Source organism: Canis lupus, chromosome 9 (genome assembly GCF_011100685.1).
Source record: "Canis lupus familiaris isolate Mischka breed German Shepherd chromosome 9, alternate assembly UU_Cfam_GSD_1.0, whole genome shotgun sequence".
NCBI lineage: Eukaryota > Metazoa > Chordata > Mammalia > Carnivora > Canidae > Canis > Canis lupus.
In genome coordinates this window covers 53,663,714-53,685,665 of record NC_049230.1, presented here as the reverse complement: position 1 = coordinate 53,685,665, position 21,952 = coordinate 53,663,714, and the positions used below count along the sequence as shown (strand labels likewise).

The following is a 21,952-nucleotide window of genomic DNA, read 5'->3' as shown; positions in this document are numbered from 1 at the left end:
CTCACCGTGCTCCTTGCAGGAAGGTTAGGGGAGTACAGACAGGCAAAAGAAGACCCAGATAACCTGTAGCCTTACTCTAGAGACGACCTTAGTATTATACATACGGACACATATGACAACCTGGCTTTTTATCATCTAACAGTATAATGTGTCTGTGAACATGCTTCTATGGAATGGATGAATTTTTACTTTTTTTTTTTAAAGAAAAACCCAATTTTTTAAAAGATTTTATTTATTTATTCATGATAGACAGAGAGAGAGAGAGAGAGAAAGAGAGACTGGCAGAGACACAGGCAGAGGGAGAAGCAGGCTCCATGCAGGGAGCCCGATGCGGGACTTGATCCCGGGACTCCAGGATCACGCCCTGGGCCAAAAGCAGATGCTAAACCAGGGCAAGAGCCACCCAGGGATCCCCACTTTTTTTTGTTTTTTTATTAAATTTTTTTAAAAATTATTTATTTATTTGGGGGATGGGAGGGACAGAAGGAGAGAGAGAGAGACAGAATTCCAAGCAGATGCCCCATGTGGGGCTTGATCTCACCACCCTGAGATCACAACCTGAGCCGAGATCAAGAGTTGGCTGCTTAACTAACTGAGCCACCCAGGCGCCCCATGTTTTTCCTTTTTAGAAGTGATAAGGATAGAAAAAGAGAGCAGTATAAGGAAATGTGCACACCCAGTCTATAAAAATTATTAATCACTAAAATTTTGCCATATTTGCTTTCTCGTTCTCTGGCTAAACTATTTTAGACTAAGTTGTAGGCATCCTGATGTTTCAGGATTTATCTCTCTCTCTCTTTTTAGAAAGTAGATTTTCCCATATAATAAAGATTTTTATGATCACGCCTAATAAAATGAACAGTAATACCTTAATGCTATTTAGTTTGGCTGTAGTCAGACTTTCTCATTTGCCCCAGAATAGTATTTCTGGCTGGTTTCTACAATATCAGTTTTCGGGGCTGTGAAGCTCACATGCTCTTTGGGACATCAGGTCACTGGCACGTGTGGGCCAGCGTGGATCCAGCTTCTTCCTTGCCAGTTCTCAGGCCCACATCCCTGTAGATGTCTCTGATCGTGTCACTTATGCCTTTTTCCTATCACAACAGTGTTTTTATTAGCTCTTGCCTGCTCTGGGGGCAGTGGCCTCAGTGCTATGTTTTGGCTGTGTTGTATCCCTGCTATTTGCACAGAGAATAACTCTGGACTCATTACTGTTTCCCCCCCTAAGGGTGACTTCCAAGGCTCTGTCCCCCAGGGTGGAATTACTGGCTGACGGGGTGAGAAGAGTGGTGTAGATCTTGTTACATATCCCACTTGGCTGTCGTGTGAAAAGCACGCACACACCACGCAGCCCTCGCCGGGTGTGCGATGCCAACGGAGAATTGAGGGGAACGGGCCCTCCCTAAGGGTGCACCATCCCAGGATGGTGAGCAGATGTTCTTCACTGCTCTGCTGGCCACCGGGTCCTAAAGTGTCCATTACAGGGCGGGCCTCTGGTGGCAGGAACCCCCTGCCTGTGTCAACCCCTCTGCATCACTCTTCTATTTTGTCCCTTCAGACCCCCCGCCGCAGCTCATCCCCGCCCCCAACATCACCGTGTCCCCGGGGGAGACCGCCATCCTGTCCTGCCAGGTCCTGAGTGCGGTCCCCTACAACCTGACGTGGATCCGGGACTGGCGAGTCCTGGCGGCCTCAACAGGCAGAGTCACCCAGCTAGCCGACCTGTCCCTGGAGGTCAGCCGCATCACCCCCAGTGACGGTGGGCGGTACCAGTGCATGGCCAGCAATGCCAATGGGGTCACGAGGGCGTCCATCTGGCTCCTGGTGCAAGGTGAGGCTCTGCCTTTACTGCTGGCTGTCCTTCCAATTTAACCCAGTCCCTAGCGCTGATCCCCGGAGCCTGCGCATCCGCGCCTCTGCCCAGGCATCACGTCTGGCAGGCAGCCTTTGTCCTGTCAGTGTCTTCTGAATGTTCAGAGAAAGAGGATTCTATAGCCTCCTAGCATAGGTTTAGTGGTTCTCACTGTTGGAAAGTTCACCCTGATATTTGGCCTAAATTTCTAGTGCTATAGGCCAAGCCGGTTTCACTGTGTCCTGTATTTCCCATGTCGTGGAGCACCTCCATTGGCCCTACCCCCTATATGTAGGGCAGGGATGGAATCCGGGAAACTTCTGGAAGTCCAGATACCACAATGTGCTTGGCAGGGGATGGGTGGCAGTGACCAGATTTTGGGGGCGGGGGCACAGAGAAGGCTGTGGAAAGAGCATCCATCTGGGATTTTCAGGACCTGGGTGTTGCCTTGGGTCCACCCGGATTTAGACAGATCCTTCTCTCTGGGCTATTTCCCCAAATGTCAAAGTGAGCATGTTGGGACAACTGTTTTCTCTTCCGCCAGCAACTCTTGGTTGGTTGCCTAGAGTGTGTTGAGAAGGATTCTGAGGCCCTATCTAGGCCCTGCCATGTCCATTAGTTATGTCTGCCACTGATATGGGAGGGGCCTGCTTACCTTTTCTAGATGAGTTGGCTAGTGGGGTCTGTTTGAGTCTGACTAGCCTATTATACTATGAATTGAACCTGAGTTTGGGGCCAATACTCAGGCAGGCCTTAGGGTCCACCCAGGGCCACTGGAGATGACAGTTGTCCCCAGCCCTGGCATCTGCCTATCTGCCTAAGCCTCCCCAAGATGCTGAGCCCAGAGCAAAACCCCAGGGAGCTTGAGGCTCTCCCAGAGGCATTGGGAAATCCACCTTGTGCCTGGTCAGCCCCAGTTCTCAGGAAAGCCACTCCTAGGGATTCAGGCCCTTTGGGGCCACCTTTGCTTCCCGCATCTGGCCCATCTGTGACTTTGGGGTTGGAGAGGAGGCTGGAGCTGGGCTCCTGGGACAGCATGGCTGCTCCGACAGGCTCTTTCCCACCTGTCCCCTCTTGATACTGCAGAGGCCCCACAGGTCAGCATCCACACCCAGTCCCAGCACTTCTCCCAGGGAATGGAGGTGAGAGTGAGCTGCTCGGCCTCTGGGTACCCCACACCCCACATCTCCTGGAACCATGAGGGTCATGCTCTGCAAGAGGATAGCAGGTAAGGGGCCCAGGACAAGGGGCTCTGGGGGTGGGGGCAGAAGGACTGGGTGAACAAGGACTCCTGGGGGTACGCCTCTGGGCCTCCATCTTTTTACCTGTAAATGGAGTGGGGGGGTGCGGAGCAGGAAGAGGGTAGTATTTGCCTTGCCTTCTTCCTGGGATCATTTGAAACTCAGGAGCAAGATCACTTTGGAAATATAACGGTACCTTGTAGGAGCTCAGGAGTCAGGAGTTATACTAGAATCCAACAGACCTGTTTTTGCCACTCGGGCTGTGTGACCTTGGGCAAATCGCGTTACTTCTCTGAGCCTCATGAATTAAAAAGGACGATCTATGTAAAGTTCTGAGCACACAGCCAGGCACAGGGCAGGCGGTCCATATAAAATGGTGGTCACTAGTGATGTCATTAATTAATTTGTTATTGATGATGACTGAGGTAGTCCTCATGTGACCTGACCTGACCAGCCCCTTGCTGCTCAATGTGTTGTTTTTTGGCATGACTCCAGAATTCATGTGGATGCCCAGGGAACCCTGATCATTCAGGGCGTGGCCCCAGAGGATGCTGGGAATTACAGCTGCCAGGCTGTTAATGAGGTCGGCACAGACGAGGAGACCGTCACCCTCTACTATACAGGTACTTGGGCCCCGGGCATCTCAGAAGAGCCTCTTCTCTTCTCTTTCTCTTTCTCTCTCTCTCTCCCTCCTTCCCATCCACAAATGCTTGTTGAGCATCTACTATGTGCCAGGCACTCAGGGGTACAGCCGTGACACAGGGTCCCTGCCCAGGTGAAGCTTATAGTCTAATGAGGAGGCACAAAACAAACAGGCAAACAGTGGTACTTTCGGAGGGTCCTCTGAGAGCATAGGGCAGGGTGACATGCAGGTGGGGATGAGGGAGACACGGCTACACACAGGACCAGCCAAGGCTTCCGTGAGGAGGGGATGCTTGCCAGAGATGGGAATGCGAAAGTGCTCCAGCCAGAGGGACCCAGTGAGGCAAAGGCCCTGAGGTCAGAAGGAGTCTGGAGTGCTCAGGAGGCTGCAAGAAGACTGGTGTGGGGAGAATGGGGGGTAGTCGGGGGGCAGGGATGGGGGAAGGATGGGCAGCCCCTGGAGGGTATTTTATTTAGGACCTTGTAGGGTTTTGGCTTTTATGATAAATGTAATGAGAAACCGTGGGCACTGGGATGGGTTGATTCTAGGAGTGACTGGCTTTCATTTGAGGCCCTGGGTCAGAAGCTTCTAAGAAACCAACAGTGGCTCCATCTTTCTGGTTCCTGCCGATTAGGGGGATGGGGAGGAGGCAGGGGTTGCAGTTCCTTCTCTGTCCTCGCCCTCCCCACACCCTGCACTGTGAAAAGCTGCAGTGTTGCCCTAGGGAGTCTGTGAGTCCCAAGTCCCCCATCTGTTCTTCCCACGCAGATCCACCCACAGCCTCTGCTGTAAATGCCGTGGTGTTGGCCGCCGTCGGGGAGGAGGCCGTGCTGGTGTGTGAGGTGTCTGGGGTGCCCTTGCCCCGGGTCATCTGGTATCGAGGTACGTCAGGTGGGGAAGGGGCCTGGGAAGCTGTCCCCTCTGGGTCCCCCCACCTGGAGACTCAGTTTTCCAGAACAGTCATGAGAGGAGGGGCACTGCGAATGGGGTATCTGGGAGGGCTGGCCTGTTCTAGCAGCACCCCGTCCCCTGGCCCAGCATCCACACGGCTCAGCGGTGAGGAGCAGGATTTAGAGTAGGCGCAAGTGTAAATTCGGGCTCCCCCCTGGGTGACAGCGGGCAGGTGACCTGGCATCGCTGAGCCTGCTTCCTTATCTGGGACACGAGGACCATCAGATAGGTTAGCTGTGTGAGGATGAAATGAGGTCACATAAGTAAAATGTTTGAACAAGCCTGGTGCACAGAGTGGGCTTTGTGTGTGTGTGTGTGTGTGTGTGTGTGTGTGTTTAAGATTTTATTTATTAGAGAGAGAGAGAGAATGAGTGGGGTGAAGAGCAGAAGGAGAGGGAGAAGCAGGCTCCCCACTGAGCAGAGAGCCCAATACCGGACTTGATCCCAGGACCCTGGGATCATGACCTAAGCCGAAGGCAGACGTTTCCCTGACTGAGCCCTCCGGGCCCCCCCGGGTTGGTATTTTTAGTGACAGTGACAGTGATATGCTTAGCTGAGGAACAGGGACCTTATAGTACCAGGGTTGTTCTGAGGCTCTCTTGAGTTCATGGCTGCTCCCGTCTTGCCAGGAGCAGAACACTAGCTCCGTCTCAAGGGTCAGCTACTCAGGTGTGTTGCTACCTGGACACACTCTACCTCTCGTGGCACCTATCTGTCACCTTGTCAGAGCCCACCTTGACTTTGACACAGATGCAGCTCAGAGTGTGAGCATTTTGTGCAAGGCCACCGCTGGATGGCAGAGGGCTCGGGACTCCTGAGTGCTCATGTCTCTCCTGCCCCAGCCGAAAGCCCGCCCCAGGGCCCCTTTATAAAAGGGCCTCTCTCACTGGAATATTATTCAGACTGGAAAAGAAGTGGAATTCAAATTGTAGGGATGCCTGGGTGGCTCAGCAGTTAAGCATCTGCCTTCAGCTCAGGGTGTGATCCTGGGGTCCTGGGATCGAGTCCCACATCAGGCTCCTTGCATGGAGCCTGCTTCTCCCTCTGCCTGTGTCTCTGTTTCTCTCTGTGTCTCTCGTGAATAAATAAATAAAATCTTTTAAAAAAAATTGGGCAAGAATGTTGATAGAGTTAACACCCCTGAACCGTACTCTCAGAAGTGGTTAAGATGGTAAATTTTGTTCTGGTTTTTTTTTCCCCACAACTGAAAAATTGTTTTCACTTGAAAACAAGGGATGAAATTCTGAGACCAGCATGGATGAGCCTGGGGGATGTGATGTGGGATGAGATGAACCAGACACAGAAGGACAAATATTCTATGATTCCACTCATGTGAGGGACCTAGAAGAGGGAGAGGTGTAGGGACAGACAGGAAAACAGTGGGTGCCAGTGGCTGTGGGCAGAGGGACTGGGGAGTCTGTTCATCGGGGACAGAGTTTCAGTTTGGAAAGATGAGAAAATTCTGGAGACGGATGGAGGGGATGGTTGCACAATAATGTAAATGTGTGTAATGTCTTTGAACTGGACACTCAAAGTGCTTAAAATGGCAAAGTTTTGTGTTATGTACATCTTACCACAATAAAAACAATAACAGATTAAAAATTAAACTAAAATTTACAAAATAGGTCGGAATCGGAAACCTGGGTGTAGACAACAGGTAGTAGAAATGAGGGAGGCCTCGGGGTGGGTTTCGGGATGAGGCCTGAGAGAGGCAGTCGTGACTGGGGTGTGCTGATCCCAGGGTGACCTTACACTCCTCCCAAGCTGATCCAGACCTCAGGCTGGGGCTGGGACAGAGGATGGGGGGCCAGCAGGGAGGCCCAGACAAGGAGTCTGTGGTGCTGAGCCTGCCGGATGTAGGGGGACAGTCTAGGCCTCACTCCTGCTCAACAGAGGGGCTGAGGGAAAGCCCCCAGCAGGGAGACTTAAAACTTTTATTTTTAATTGGTAAAAAATACAAATAACAAACTTTACATCTTTACCCTTTTTTAGGGATACAATTCGGTAGTATTAAGTACATTATGTTGTTCTACAGCCGTTACCAGCGTCCGTTTCCAGAGCTCTATTCCTCACACAAAACTGAAACTCCATCCCCATTTAATAACAGGGGAGGAACGTTTTTGGGGAGGAACGTTCCCCCCACCCAGCACCTCCCAGACCTCAGCCCAGGGCAGTTATGGGAGCCCGAGGGTCAGGAAGGTCCAGCAGTCCATGGCCACTGTGGGCACCTACCTGATACTTTCCCATCTTTGGTCCAGGGGGTCTTGAAATGATTCTGGCCCCTGAGGGCTCCAGCTCCGGGACGCTGCGGATCCCAGCAGCTCGGGAGAGGGATGCTGGCATCTACACCTGCCGAGCTGTCAATGAGATGGGCGAAGCCTCTGCAGAAATCCGGCTGGAGGTTGGACGTAAGTGTATACCTGTCCCCACCTGCAACCCTACCCCCTTGGCCCTGCCTCTGAGCAGGGAGGTGGGCACTCCACCGTGTAGAAAGCCAGCGTGGAATCTGTATCATGTGGCTCTGGAGCACGTGAGACCAGGGACACGGTGCCTCTTACTGTATGACAAATGGCCCCCAAACTTTGTGATTTGAACAGCAAGCATTTATTAGCTTCCAGTTCTGGAGGGTCAGGGGTGGGGAGTGGCTTGGCTGGGTGGCTGTGGCTCGGGGGCTCCGATGGGATTGTGCTTAATGCTTTAGCTAAGGCGGTGTCATCTGAAGGCTTGACTGGGGCTGGAGGAGCCAGTCTGGATTCACTCGTGTGGCTGTTGGCAGGACGCCTCTGTTCATTCTCCATGTGGGCTTTTCTAGAAGCTTCTCCAGACATGGTTCCCATGAGCAAGGGAGCCGAGAGAGAGAGAGAGAGAGAGAGAGAGAGAAAGAAGAGAGAGGGAGGGAAAGAGTGACAGAAAATCTAACAAGGGAGTTGCAGTCTCCATAAGCAGCCAGTCTTGGAAGTGACATATAGTCCCTTCTCCTATATTCTGCAGGTCACACAGACCAACCCTGGTACATGGTGGGTGGGAGGGGCTACTCAAGTGTGTGTGTACCAGGAGGCAGGGGGCCCTGGGGCCACCTTGGAGGCTGCCTACCACAGAGACTATTTGGTTCAAGCTCGGCCACTGTCATCCCTGAGACCTGAGTTCTTGCCTTGTCTCCATCACTTACCATCTATGTGCTCTGGTTGAGTCACTGACCCTCAGTTTCTCTGTCTGTAAAATGGGGCTGATCATGCCAGGGGGCTGCTGTGAGGGGCAGTGAAATCAGGCATATAGCGCTTAGCACAGGTTTGGCCCCTCTCAGGTGCTTAACAAACAGATGGGTGATTAGCCCCTTTGTACAGATGGGGAGTCCGGGTTCTTCTGTGGCTGGCCCACGGCCTCGGCCGTGACTGTCGTGACATCTGAACCCCAGGCCTGCGCCCTGGACCCTGGGAATGGCTCGATGTTGTGGCCACAGCTCCTCGGCATGCTAGGTCAGGACGAACTGGGCTCTGAGGGGTTTGCTGTGGCCACGGTGGGAAGGCCAGGTGTTGGGAGCTCTGGGGAAGCACGGAGACCCAAGAATGTGCTTGTCGAGGCTGGTCAGGCTGGCCAAGGGGCTCCCCAAGGGTGGTGGGCAGCCCTGGGTGGAGCAGGCCCTGGGAGTAGGGGGCTCTGGCCCTGAGGACAATGGTGCATGTTGGGGTTGGGTCCTCCCAGGCTTGGGGGCCCCTGAGCCCCCACTTGTTTGTTCTATCTCTCACTTGTGCCTCCCACACGCAGTCACTGGGTGGCCACCACCACTCACACGATGGCGGGTGAGACTCGGCATCTGCTTTCATGTTACTCTTGGTGTCAGGGTGAGAGGCAGACAGACAAGTGGAATACTCAGAGTAGCGAGCATTTGCAAGTGGTGTTCATGGGGAGCTGCTGGTGCCCCAGCCAACACTGGGGTCTGGGAAGGCTTCCTGGAGGAGGTGATGTCTGAGGTGATCCCAGAAGCCATCAGTCAGGTGATGAACCGGGGAACAGTGTTCCAGGCAAAGGGAACAGCATGTGCAGATCTCCCCATGGCAAGAGAAGGGAGCCAGGGAGTGAGACAGAGCAGGGGGCAAGGGTGCCCAGGGGCGACCCTGTGGAGCCAGTTTACAGCCCCTCCCTGGGTTACTGCAAGGGTCACCTGGAGTCTGTGGGGAGGCTGTGGGTCATGCTCAGCCTCAGGAGCCCGGCACAGTTTGGGCTTTTGTCATCCTGTGGAGGTGGTGGGAGTTGTTAGGGCGGAGGGTGATGTGCTCAGATTTTCCCTGTGGAGACTGCACTGTGTGGCTCGCTCTTGGGTGGGGAGGGGTGGGTGTGGAAAGCTGTCGGCTCAGAGTCTGATAATAATAAACATCTAAGCCAAGATTTCTATGAAATTTGCTATGTCCCAGGGCCAGCTCTAAGCATGTTTCATGTGCGAATGTGTAAACCTCACGACAGCTCTTTGAGGTGGGTTCTGTCATTGTCTCCTGTATACACGGGGAACACAAGACACAGAGAAGTTAAGTGACTTGCCCATAGGCCACACAGCTGGTGAGTGGCAGAGCTGAGATCCGAACCCAGGGTCCATCTGGGCCTTTAGCTCCTGAACTTCATCCTGACGCTCACAGCAGGATTAGAGAGGACGTTGCTTCCCCACTTGAGCCTCGGCTTCCTGGTGTGCAAAATGTCTCTGGGAGGCTGTATGAGTGCGAGGTAAGGAAGGCCTGGGGCCTGGTGGATTCTGATCAAGGTCGTTGTCATTGTTAATAGTAGGTTCTGGGTGAGCAGAGAGGGGGCTCCAGTCTTGGCTACACTTGGCACTGTTAGGGGAATCACCCTTTGCTCCATGTCTGATTTCTTTTCAGCAGTGCCTTATTTCTTTGGGGCCCAGGCTGACATGCCTGCTGGTCCTGTGCCTTCACCTGTCAGCGATTGACCTTAGGGTGGATTCCCAATGTCGGAGGAGGAGGAGACAGCTGGCATCCCAGAGGCTGGCTTCTTGGCCCACTTGGCCATGGGTGGCCTTCGGCTTTAGGTCACGGAAGGGGTGGACAGTGGCCCAGCCACCTGTGTGTCTGGGGAGTGCTGGTCTGGCAGCAGTGGTGGGAAATCGAATTTCCTGCCCATCTGGGTGGCAGCTGTGGCCCAGCCTTCCTCGCCAAGCCCGCAGAGCCTTCCAGGGCAGAGGACGGCCAGGCGCTGTGCCCAACGCCTGCTGTTGGGCTGGGAACTGGCTTCCTGGTGGTGTTAGGGAAGGAGGGTGGCAAGTGCCTGTGTTAGGGGACCCACCTGCAGGGCACCTTAGTGTCACCTCTGGGCCTGGCACCTGGCGCACTGCAGTCCCTGATCCAGAGCCGGGCTCTACTACTTATTTTGCCGAGTTATTTACCTCCCTGAGCCTTCTTCCTTTTGCCAGCTGTGCAAAGGGGTGACAGTAATAGAGCTTTACTCATAGGGTCCATGAGAGACTTAACGGGAGAATGGGCTTCGTTCAGCATTTGAATGGAATAAATACTCAACACGCTGGCCACCCCAGGGCCAAGGAGGCAGCGTGATTCATCCCGTGGCTGGTGACTGGGGTCCAAAGCAGGTGCATCCTCCCCAAGCTCAGCACCCTTTCTGTTCCTGGGGAACAGCCTGCTCAGAGCTAAGTTATCTGTACCTGCTGGATTCTCATTGAGGAAGAGAGGATGCTCATTCTTCTGTTGCCTCATTTCGGCTCCTGCCTATGACAGGTGTGGCCAGCGTCTGGGTGGCTTTTCCATCAGGCACAGCAGGCGTGGACCAGGGCCTGTGATAGTTCTAGGGCCCCAGGACAATGCTCTGATTTTAATTTCTTTTAAAATCAGAAGGAAAAAGGGAAAAGAATAAAATCAGAAGGAAACAATGGATAACAGCAAATAAATGAAAATGAATCTAGCCTGGATTGTGTCTACCTTTATGTTAATGTGGTCGTAAAATAGAATTGTTAATATTTTTTTAAGGCGAAAGAGCCCCACAAGAGTCCTCCCACAGCCCTGGCTGTGGGGCTGCAGCTCCGGTCCCAATTTTAGGAGCCTTCCCAGGAGGGGACTGTGGAGACCAGTCACAGGGACCCTGGCATTCCCAGGAGGGGGCTGTGGACCCCCAGTCACAGGCATCCTGGCATTCCCTCTGAACACAGGGCCTGTGGAGCCAGTTTACAGCCCCTCCCTGGGTTACTGCAGGGGTCACCTGGAGTCTGTGGGGAGGGGACCTAAAAGAACAGGGGGCTGAACTTCTGATGAGGCTCTGGGAAGCACACTAGGTGGGGAGCCCAGCCCTCTCTGACATGCTGCAGGACTCTGGGCTGGACCTGCCTCTGGCCTCAGTTTCCTCCCTGCAAATGAGGGGACCAGTGGGCCTTCAGGTCTGACATAGAGGATTCTGGGGTCCTGCCTGATTTGGGGTCTTCAGTGAGGGAGGGGGCGGGGGTATGGCTATGCCAGAGGCTGAGTCAGTGTTTTCCGGATGGGATCTGAGTCTGGGATTTGGCTGCTTTAGTTTTCACCCCAAAGAGAAGGCAGAAAATGTGGGTGCAGCTCTGGCTGAAACAGAGACCAAGGGACTGCTTCCAGGACACCGAGGGACACAGGGGTGTGGTGGTGAGAGCCTGGGCCTTAGCAGCAGCCAGACCTAACTCTGAGCCCACCTCTACCATTGAGTTTGAGCTTGTGCCCTTGGACAGCCTCCTTCCTCTCTCTGACCTTCAGTTTCCTCATCTGTAAAATGGGGTTGTCATAACATCCACTTCTTGAGTTTAATGGGGCCATCGATGAAATTGTGTTTCAAAAAGCACCAGCACCATCACCTGTCTTTAGTAGGCATCCCAAATGCTACCTTCTGTATGTATTATTTGCTATTAAAAGTCGGCTACCCCTTTCTTGTGGGAAGTTCAAGTCTGAGAGGAGCCTGGAGAAGAGAGTGTGCTTTGTAATGTCCCAGAGTCTGGAGATGAAGCTGCGCTGCTTGGTGGCTAAGGAGGGAGGGGTCACGAAGCAGATCTGGCTAGATGGAGTGGGCAAAGGCAGGCTCTGGGGGTATCTGGCCCTGGAGCTGAGCCTCAACTCTGCCCAGCAAGGGAGGATGTTGCAGTCATGCCTCCCGGGCCAGGGCTCTGCAGGAGCAGTGATCCTGTCTGAGGCTTTCTGGGATTCTGGGATTCTTTCTGGCAGCTGCCAAGCCCCAACAAGAAAGAGAGGCGTGCGGGTGGTGTCTGAGGCTGTGTCCAAGACTGCTGGGTCCTTGCAGTGATTTTCCAAGTTGTGTTTATATCTCCTTGGAACATCCCTAATCCCCAGGCCAGGAGGGAAATTTGATGTCATGATTTGGATGGATGGGGGAGGTTTCTGGAGGGAGGCGGGCAGAACAAAGAGATGGAGGATTTTCCAGGGTGTTGGATGCCAGGGGTTAAAAAAAGGCTGGTGGACCTTCCTGGTCATGGTTCTGGGGACAGGGACCTGAAGACAGTGCCCGTGAGCTTTGGGGACAGGGCCTGGACCCATCTGGAATTGGACCAACTCCTGGCTGGCTGAAGAGCAGGAAGGATCATGGATTTCTGTTTTGAGAACTAACTTATTTTCTCCTGATTATAGATATAAGATAATGCTTAGAAAAAAAGCTTAGAAGAAACACTACAGACTGTTAACAGTGGTGACCCTGGGGAAGGGCATGAGGTTTGGGGTGTGGGGAGCAAGAAGCGGGGGAAGTATATTCTTGTGTATTACTGGAATTTTGTTTGACTCCCGTGAGCAAGGCAGTCCTCGTTGAGAACTGTTGTCCTGGTGCCATGATTAAGATGGCCCTTTCCATGCTCCGGTGTCCCATTTGGACCATCAAGTGTAAGGTCACCGAATTTAGAGGAAGCATGTTTTCATTTTGTGGTGGGGTTGTAAACACTCATTACAGAAATATTAATGAACAGAGATGTAGAGGAGAGAGTAAAGATGACCATTAATCTCTCCACGGATTTGGCTTTTTGGGCATCAGGAAATGGTTGCCCAAGTTTTAGGGCACTTGCAAGAGGAAGCTCCTCTTGGCCCAGGAGGAGGATGAGAGAGGGTAGGGTCTCCGGGGTAGTGGGGAGAGCTGGAGCTTGACTTGCTGCCCCTCGGAGGTGGGCTTCCCGGGAGATGCGGCTGCCTGGAGCAGGCCTGTTGCCCCCCTGCATGGTGAGGCACAGTGAGGCCCCCGTGACCCCATGCAGGGGGATGAGGCGTGGCGGCAGCATCATCCCGCCAAAGGCTGCTCCCTCTGCCTCATCCCCGAGAGTTCTCCAGGGCTAGACCCTGCCAAGCTCAGGTTGGCCCTGGAGCCCTGGATATGAGTCAGCCCCAGGTTCAAGAGAGTGAAGCTGGGAGAAATGGAAACTCCCGGCAACTGGAGGGGAGGCCGGTGGCGCACGGTGGGGACCATCCCCTGGGGGGGATGGTGGGTTCAGCCACCAGGCATGGCTGACTGGTCATCTCCCTGCAGATGCTCCCCAGCTGACGGAGCTGCCCCGGGATGTCACTGTGGAGCTGGGGAGGAGTGCCCTCCTGGCGTGCCGGGCCTTGGGCCGCCCGCCCCCGATAGTCACCTGGCGCCGTGGAGATGGCCAGCGTCTGGGGCCCCGCCGGGGCAGCAGGACTGGGCAACCTGATTCAGGAGTGCTATTCTTTGAAAGTAAGAGACTGGAGCTGGGGGAGGGTGGGCAGGGGAGACAGGATGGCTTCTGAGCCAGTCTCAGCCCCCAGGCCGGGTGGCTCAGAGCAGAACCTTGGCCCCTGGCCCTGACCATGCGTAAGGTTGATGCAGGGTCATAGTTTGGTTGAGTGACTGGTCAAGTCATTCTACTACTATGAACCTGTAACAGTAATGATAAGCACAAAACCTACCACTTGGGTTTAACCACAGGACTCCCGGAGGGGTCACTGTGTGGATAATACACATTAAGCGCCCATCATGCTTTCCTGACGTGTGTTAAGTGTTATGTGTGTTAACCATTGCCAGATCATGGCCACCATCATCACCACTCCTACTGCTGCTCTGTGCCAGGCTGGATGCTGAGCACTGTGTTTGCATCAGCGACCCCACCCCATCATGCCACAAGCCATGGGGATTCATAAATGTTCCCTATTCTGCAGATGAAGCCAGGCCTTCCTACCCTTCCTTCCAAGGCCTGGCTGCCTCCCCCCAGCCTTCCGTCCTCACTTCTGCAGGACCGGGCTGTGCTGAGAGCTGCCTGCACCTTGGGGGTTGGAATGGTGGTGTGCCCAGGCAGTCAGGCCTGCCTCTTTCTGCCCCTTAGGTGTGGTCCCTGAAGACCAGGCCTCCTATGTCTGTGAAGCTCAGAATGTGTTTGGGAAGGTCTGGGCAGAGGCCTGGCTCGTCGTCACTGGACATGGTTCGCTGGTGGATCTGAGGAGGAGGGTTTGGTGGGGAGGTTGGGCCCCCCAAGGGAGGCCATCCCATGGCTACACATCCTCTGAAACAGATGTGTCCATGCTAGGTTCTCCAAGAAGAGCAGCATGCCCCAGGAAGTGTACCCTTTGAGCCTCTAGGATCCCCTATCTTGATGCTTCCACTGCTTCCCTGGTGGGGGGCAGTGGGGCCTCTGTCCCCCAGATGACCACCCATGGGAATCTAGCGTGACCCATACCATCTCCTGTCCCAACAGCCCCACCACAGATCGCCAGCAGTGCCTCTACTGTTCGGGTCCTGGAGGGGCAGCCCGTGTCCCTGCCCTGCATCATCCTGGCTGGGAGGCCCCTCCCTGAGAGGCGCTGGCTCAAGGCGGGCCTGCCCGTGAGTGCTGGCTCTTTGGGTGCAGTGGCAACGTGCTTGGGGGATGGGAGGGGCTGTCATGTTCACCGCTCAGCCTCTACTTTGCTGTTCTCTGGTTTTGGAATGTGCTCCTTCTTCCTGCCTCTATTTCCTGCCTCTTTCCAGAAATCTCTCTGATAAATGCACCGATAGCATCTGTCACCCTCTCAAATCCTGCCAAGGATTGTGTGGCTGCTGCTGGTCACCCCTGAAGGTCAGCAGGAGGACCCCGCCCTCCGTTAGTGCTGAGGCTGGAGGTTGGAAGTTAGGGGACACAGAGACAATGCTTTTGTCACCCCCATTCTGATGGTTCCAGGGTAGAAATGTGGCCTGTATGGTTTAATGCCTGCCCTGAGTACATAGCTGGGCACACAGTGGCTGCTTTCTCCATTCATTGGTTTGGTTTTCTTTATTTTCTTCTGTTTCTCCTCTTGTGGCCACTCCTTCTTTGCCTCTCACTTTCCCTCAATTCTTGGGCCCTGTCCTCAGACATACTGGGGTCCTTGTGCCCTCAAGGCCATAAAGAAGTGCTTTTACTATAGCAGGTGGGCAGACACTGGACATCCAAGGAGGTAGTGACCGTTTGACTGTCTTTCTGGCTCCTGCTGGCCTGGTCCTAGACCCTGGTGCAAGGCAGACAGGGTCCTGCCCCTGGAGCATATGGGCTTTGCAGAGTTTGGTCATGCAGACGACTCACTCTGCTGCTTGTGTGATTAGATAGGACCCTGAGGAGGACCCTGCCTGGGGGTGTGGCTGCAGCAGTGGTGAGGAGCCTTCCTGAGTAGAACCTGATGGGGCAGGTGCAGAAGGAGTGGTCCTGGGCCTTGTCGATTCCAGGACAGGGAGTGGCTGGAGACATGGAGTCTGTTTTAGCTCAGTAGGGACACCGCGGGGACCCGTGTTGGGCCGCTGAGTACCACAAGCAGAAACCTTCTCAAGCTTTCTCAACATAGAAGGGCCTGGTGCCCAGATGGCTCAGGGGCATCTGGTGTGCAACCAGGCTCACAGGACAGGGTCAAGGAGGCAGAAAGAAGGCTTGGGCCTGGTGGAAAGGTTTTTGAAAGGACCTGTCACCAAAGACAAACTGACTAGACATCTTTACAGAGGTTACTGCAGCCCCATTCTGGACCAGTGCTTCCTGCCCCATCCTGGTCCCCATGAGGACACATCTGGGTGGTCACCAGGAGCCACCGTTTCTGCTTCTCTCCCTGGGACCACATCTGATGTGGCCACACCTTTGTTCTACTCTGTAGGGCTCTGTTCTCACCCCACAGGAGTTTGTCCTTCCTCTCTGTAGCCTTGGTGTGGCCCCAGGCCCTGCTTAGTAAAGGCCCTGGCCCCAGCCCTGCACTCTTGGGAGAGGCTCCCATGGCCCACTAGGATCAGGCAGCTTGCCCTGGTCCAGCTGGCCCTGGGAGAGTGGGGTCAGAGGTGTGCCCGAGGTCATGGCCACCTAGCCCTCAGGGGCTGTAGGTGGGGAGGAGTCTCAGAGAAGGAGCAGGGGTTCTCCAAACCCCTAGCTTCTCATCCAGCCTGGCAGGCAATGTGGTTTCCAGAGCATTCCATCTCAGCTGGCTCCGCATAGGGCTGCAGTTCAAACTGAGGCTTCCTCACCCTCACCAGCTCCCACCTGGCAGCCAGCATTCCATCCGAGCAGATGGCAGCCTCCACCTTGACCGGGCACTGCAGGAGGACGCAGGGCGGTACAGCTGTGTGGTCACCAACACGGCTGGCTCTCAGCACAGGGACGTGGAGCTGGTTGTCCAGGGTGAGTCCCAGGGTGGATGGGGTGGGGGGTGTGTGATGGGATGGGGAAGGTTCATGGGGAGAACTCAATCTTCAATACTTTCCTTAAAAAAAAATTGTGCAAATCATACATTTTCATTGTAGGAAAATTTGAGGTTAGACAAGTAAAAGACAGTACTCCCATAATGCCAGAAGCTAAGGCGAACCAGATATGTTTACATTTTGGTGTGTATCTTTCATACTTTATACACATGTGAGCTTGCACACGTGCACATATACACACACTATATTTTAATGACATATATAACATAAATTGTGTATAACTTTGTGTGCATTGTATGTAAATCATTTTTATATAATATATACATTCCTTATATAAATTGCATCTAAATTCTTTATATACCTATATTTCCATATTTGACTCCTCAGACTGAGTCAAGTCACTTTGCTGTAAACCCTCTTCCTTACAAATATATATCTATATTTGTGTCTATAAATTCTTTATATATACATACACAGAAATATTTAAAAACCAAACTGGGATCGCACTGTATTACTGTCCTACAACCTGGGTATTTCTCTTGACAAAAGATTATGAATATTTTCTGTGACCAAGTACTCAGAAGGCTGGGTTTAAGATCATGTGTCCTCTGTGTGGATGAGCCTTGAGCATCTCACCTGCCCCCTCTTGTGCTCCTCCTTTGCCCACAAGGTTGCTAACACCCCCAATTTTATTTTTTCATTTGTTTCATGAAACCTCTAAGGATGTATGGAAAGGATACACTGTTACCATTTTCTAGCGTGAGGGGGGAAGCCCAAGTTCAGAAGGAGGGATGTAGAATACTGTCTCACCTCCTTATAATGCCAGTTATTAATATGATCAACGGCTAGGGGTGCGTGAGCCAGACCTGGGCCAGGTTCTGTGTGTGTTTTACTTAAATTTCACGACTACTGAAGAGATAAGATTTAAAAGACTCCCTGTTCTGAGGTGAGACTGAGGCTCAGAAAGGTGCATAGTTCAGCAGGATCTCAGGACTAGCAAAGGCCACTTCTAGGCCCAGCACAGCCTCCGCTGTGGGGCTGACACGGCTCTTGGCTCACTTCATCTCCATTCAACACGAGTCATCGACTTATGGGCTTTGGCCACCTGAGAGGATCCAGAAGGGCATGTTCCTCCCTCATGGGTCTCAGTGTTACTGGCAGAGCCCTTGGCTTCTGGCTTCCCCTCCTGACTTGTCCACACCCGGTTTCTCTTCCTCCACAAATCTGGATGGTGCCCAGAATGGATTTGGCACTTGTTTTTAAGTTCATTGTGTTCCATGAACACCCTTCGCTGCCATTTCTCATCTTTCCATCCCTGGAGAGTAGGCAGGGAATTGGGGTTAAGGAGATTTTTGCTGATGAAGGAATATGGGTACCAAAAGATTAGGTGGTTTGCCCAAAGTCCCAGAGCAGAGAAATGGCACAGCTGGTTCCCAGGCACAGGCTGCCTTCTGTCCGAGACATGAATCTATGTCGATACTATGCCACGTAGATAGTATGCCAGTTGTGTTCTTTTGTTGAAATATTTTTTTTAATTGGGGTAAAATATGCATAATCTACAACCTACCATTTTAACCATTTTAAAGCCTACACTTCAGTGGCGTGAAGCACATTCATGTTGCTGTACAACCATCACCATCACCCCAGTCCAGAACTTTCTCATCCTCCTGAAGGGAAGCTCCATCCCCATTAAACACTAGCTCCATGTTTCCCCTCCCCCAGTCCTGGACAAGCACCATTGTCCCTTCTGTCTCTGACTTTGCCTGTTCTAGGGACCTCCTGTAAGTGGAATCATGTAGTATTTGGCTTTCCATGTCTGGCTAATTTCACTGAGCTTACTGTTCTCAGGGCACATCCATAGTATATAGTACGTATCGGGCTTTTATCACCTTTTTTTTTTAATTTTATTTATTTATTCATGAGAGACACAGAGAAAGAGGCCCAGACACAAGCAGAGGAAGAAGCAGGCTCCATGCAGGGAGCCCGATGTGATGTAGGACTTGATGCCGGATCCCAGAAACACACCCTGAGCCAAAGGCAGATGCTCAACCACTGAACCACCCAGATGTCCCAGGCTTTTATCCCCTTTTAAAGTTGAATATTTTACATTATTGTTTATCCATCATCCCATTGGTGGACACTTGGATTGTTTCCACCTTTTGGCTACCATGAATGATGCTGCTCTGAACTTTGGTTTATGAAATTGGTTTGTTTTCAAAAGTGCCACCAAGAATCCAGCCCACTGCCACCCACCATGTTACCAATGAAGGGGTTCCAGCCTCTCTCCCCTGTATGGCCTTGGGGGTCCCCACCCCCACCATCACTTGGACCAAGGTAAGAGGAGCCTGTTACCATGAGGGTAACCAGAGAGGTAGGCCCAGTGCATCCTGGGGAGGGGAATGATGCAAATAGTCATGGGGTGTGGCCTTTGCTGATGTCACCCATAACTCTACCATAGGAAACCAATGCCCTGAACTTCAGGGGTCCCCACTACAATGTGAGCAAGGATGGCACCCTGGTCATCACCCAGCCGTCTGCCCAAGATGCTGGGGCCTATATCTGCACAGCCACCAACACTGTGGGCTTCTCCAGCCAGGAGATGTGGCTTTCTGTCAACAGTAAGTGACAGCCAGCCCTGTCCCGGGAGAGAGGCTTGGCAGGCATGGCGGCAGGGTCATGGACAATCCGACCTTACCTGCATCTTCCATGAACCCCGCAACACTGCCTCTAAATTATTCCCATCTGAAAGGCCCACAGACCAAAGCTGTCCCTGGCCCCAATCGCTGTCCTCCGTAGGATGGGCATACTCCAAAAGTGGTTCCAACTCAGCCCTTTGTAAACAGGTGGCAGGAAGCCATCCCATTAACAAGCCTTGGGAAACCATGGGCCCCATACCGGACCCCTCTCACCTTAGCAGCCCCCTTGCCCATCTCTTGCCCCGACTCTCTATGCCCCAGGCCCTCTGGCCTCCTTTCAATTTCTTACATGGTACATCCAGCCTCAGGGCCTTGAAACATGCAGTTCCTTCTGTTTGGAATTCCTTTCCCCCTCTTGGCCCAGCTGACTTCTCCCATTGGTCAGGCATCGGCTCTCTGACTCCTCAGAGTGAGTCAAGTCACTTTGCTATTAACCCTCTGGAACATCCCCTTTGTAACACCCTTCACCGCTGTGATTAAATAACAAATTGTGTATTGAGCTATTTGGTCCCTATGTTCTCTGTGGGCCCTGATGATCTGTCTCCTTTGCTGCTGCTTCCCAGCATTCACACAGAGCTGGGCACTCAGGAATTGCCTGGGATGAATGAGCAAATGCACAGCCAAGGTTTTCTATATATGATCCTATAGCCAGTGTTTTCATATTGCAAAAAAAAAAAAAAACCTTTTTTAAAAAGAGAGAGAGAGAGAGAGAGAGAGAGATTTTCTCTATAAACAAAGGAATTTGTGAGGGCTACATGGGTCTTGGTGTCCCCAGCTGGCTAACTTAATTATTGCCGCTTAGACACATACCAGGGCTGTCCCTCTAGGAGCACCCGGCTAGAAATGTAGGGGCTGCATAAGGGAGGAGGAGTACAGGGTAATCTCTTTCATTAGGAGCTTTGAGCTTGATATGATGCATGGATTGTCCTAAACCCCTGATCAGAGTTTTGAGAAGGCCAGAGGGACATTGTGCATCGTCTGGTGGTTGATATTCTCAGAATAACTGGGATGATCCCAGGGAAGAAGGGAGATAGAGAAGATAAGGACAGAACCTTCTGGATTGTCTCCAGAGAAAGGACAGCAGGACGAGGAGAAGCTAGTGGGTAGCAGACACTGGAGCAGGAGGGGCCGTGCTGGGGTCATCAGAGTGAGCCAAGCTTCCAGAGGGAGGCTGGTGGTGGAGAGGTGGAGGCCGGGACTGGGGGGAACCATTGGATCTTGAGGCCACTCCCAAGCCTGCACTCTCCCCTTATAGCACAGCCCACCCCCTTTCTGTACCTCCAGGAGTGGCAGTATCACCTCTGCTTCCTGGGAGAGTCACCCTAGTCCTCTTTGACTTCCTGTCCAGCTCACAGTCTCTGCTTCCACCAACAGCTGAGCCCAGGATCCACGTGAATGGGTCACAGGATGCAGAGGAGCCTCTGAGAGTCACGGCCAAGGCTGGTGATGAGGTGACCCTGGACTGTGAGGCCCAGGGCTCCCCACCCCCATTGGTCACCTGGACCAAGGACTTCCGCCCTATGCCATCCATCACCAACAGGTAACCCCGACCACGTGCCCTCAAGCCTAGAAATGGGCGGAGCTTGGGGTTTGAGGAAACTGGCCTCAAGGTGACTGGTGACCCAGCCAGTGTGTGGGACCCTGTGGACACTCCCAGGAGGTTGTGTATTCAACTTCACACATAGCACTTCTTTTTTTTTTTTTTTTTAAGATTTTATTTCTTTATTTGAGAGAGAGAGACAGAGAGAGCACGAGGGGAGGAGGGGCAGAGGGACAAGCAGACTCTCCACTGAGCAGGAAGCCTGACGTGGGGCCTGATCCCAGGACCCCGAGATCATGACCTGAGCCAAAGTCAGACACTTAACCAACTGAGCCACCCGGGCGCCCCCGCACATAGCACTTTGGTCCGTGGGCCTCTTGAAGCCTCTCAGGGGACCTCTTAGAGAGCAGAGACCCCTCTAAGAGAAAAAGAGAGACTCCACTAAAGTCACATGTGCCCAGCGCTTCATGCACTGGCCACTGGATGCTGCAGGCCGACTCTCCATCAGTCTGCTTGGCAGGTCTTCTATCTGAGTCCACTGAGGCTCAGCGAGGTGGGGTGAGCTGCTTGTGGTCACACCACAGTTGGGATGGCGTCCTGACTGTGTCCTCGCCTGCTCTGCAGACCAGGTGTCTGGCGGCTGGGCTTTCTGACTCATCTTCTCTCCAGCCATCAGGGGTCCTGAGAATGGGCAGAGGCAGGCCGTATACCCCCCACACAGGCAGGGCTGTGGGAGATGGTGGTTCCAGACAAGAAGGCCTGGAAACTCCTAGGACTCTTGACTTTTGGGTCCAGGGTGGTGGGGTGGGGGCAGCAGGGGGTGGGGGGGTGTTCATGGGGGAAGCTTTGGCCAGTGACATCAGTCCTGGCAAGGTCTTTGAGAAGTTCCAGACCCAGAAGGTCTCAATCCCCCGCCCCCCCTAACGCGTCTGTGCATCTCAGAACATCTGTTCGGTGAGCCCTTCCAAACCTCAAAGCCTGCACCCCTGACTGCGGCTGGGGTCCTGTGCCTGGGCCGGGTCTGCAGTGCCTCCACCCCCATGTCCTGTCGGAATCTCTGCACCTGCATGCTGCGGGGCTGGGGCACCAGGGGAGCCTATGTTTCTCACCAGAAAGCCTGGTGCTCTAGCTTCTGGTGGGCGGTGGCTGGCTGGGTGCTTGTTTATTTATGGCTTGTTACTGAAATGAGGAACCGCAATACCCATTTGTTCACCCCTCCTTGCTGTGATGTGTTAATAGATCAACCGGGAGCCATAAATTTGTGGGAGCTGCTTTTGCAATCCTGAGTGCTGTTCTTCTCCCTTGCCCTCTCCACTTCTTGCTGGCTTACAGCTTTCTCCTGAGATTTATGAGATTTCTGGGAGTTTATCTAAATGAGGAGGAAAATAAGTCTGGGGGGCGAGGCTGGGCAAGGAG

General features: G+C 53.1%; 1 protein-coding gene across 6 annotated transcripts in view; it reads left to right on the top strand.

The window, feature by feature from the left end:
* Positions 1–21,952, top strand: part of HMCN2 (hemicentin 2) — a 146,912-nt gene that overhangs the window by 35,084 nt on the left and 89,876 nt on the right. For all 6 annotated transcript variants that reach the window (XM_038549033.1, XM_038549038.1, XM_038549037.1 and 3 more), the window contains exons 11-22: positions 1,559–1,831; positions 2,939–3,080; positions 3,589–3,716; positions 4,505–4,618; positions 6,946–7,095; positions 13,184–13,372; positions 13,998–14,093; positions 14,367–14,494; positions 16,136–16,280; positions 18,522–18,634; positions 18,759–18,918; positions 20,371–20,536. In XM_038549033.1, the coding sequence (XP_038404961.1) occupies positions 1,559–1,831; positions 2,939–3,080; positions 3,589–3,716; positions 4,505–4,618; positions 6,946–7,095; positions 13,184–13,372; positions 13,998–14,093; positions 14,367–14,494; positions 16,136–16,280; positions 18,522–18,634; positions 18,759–18,918; positions 20,371–20,536 (1,804 nt within the window). The remainder of the gene's footprint in view (positions 1–1,558; positions 1,832–2,938; positions 3,081–3,588; positions 3,717–4,504; positions 4,619–6,945; positions 7,096–13,183; positions 13,373–13,997; positions 14,094–14,366; positions 14,495–16,135; positions 16,281–18,521; positions 18,635–18,758; positions 18,919–20,370; positions 20,537–21,952) is intronic.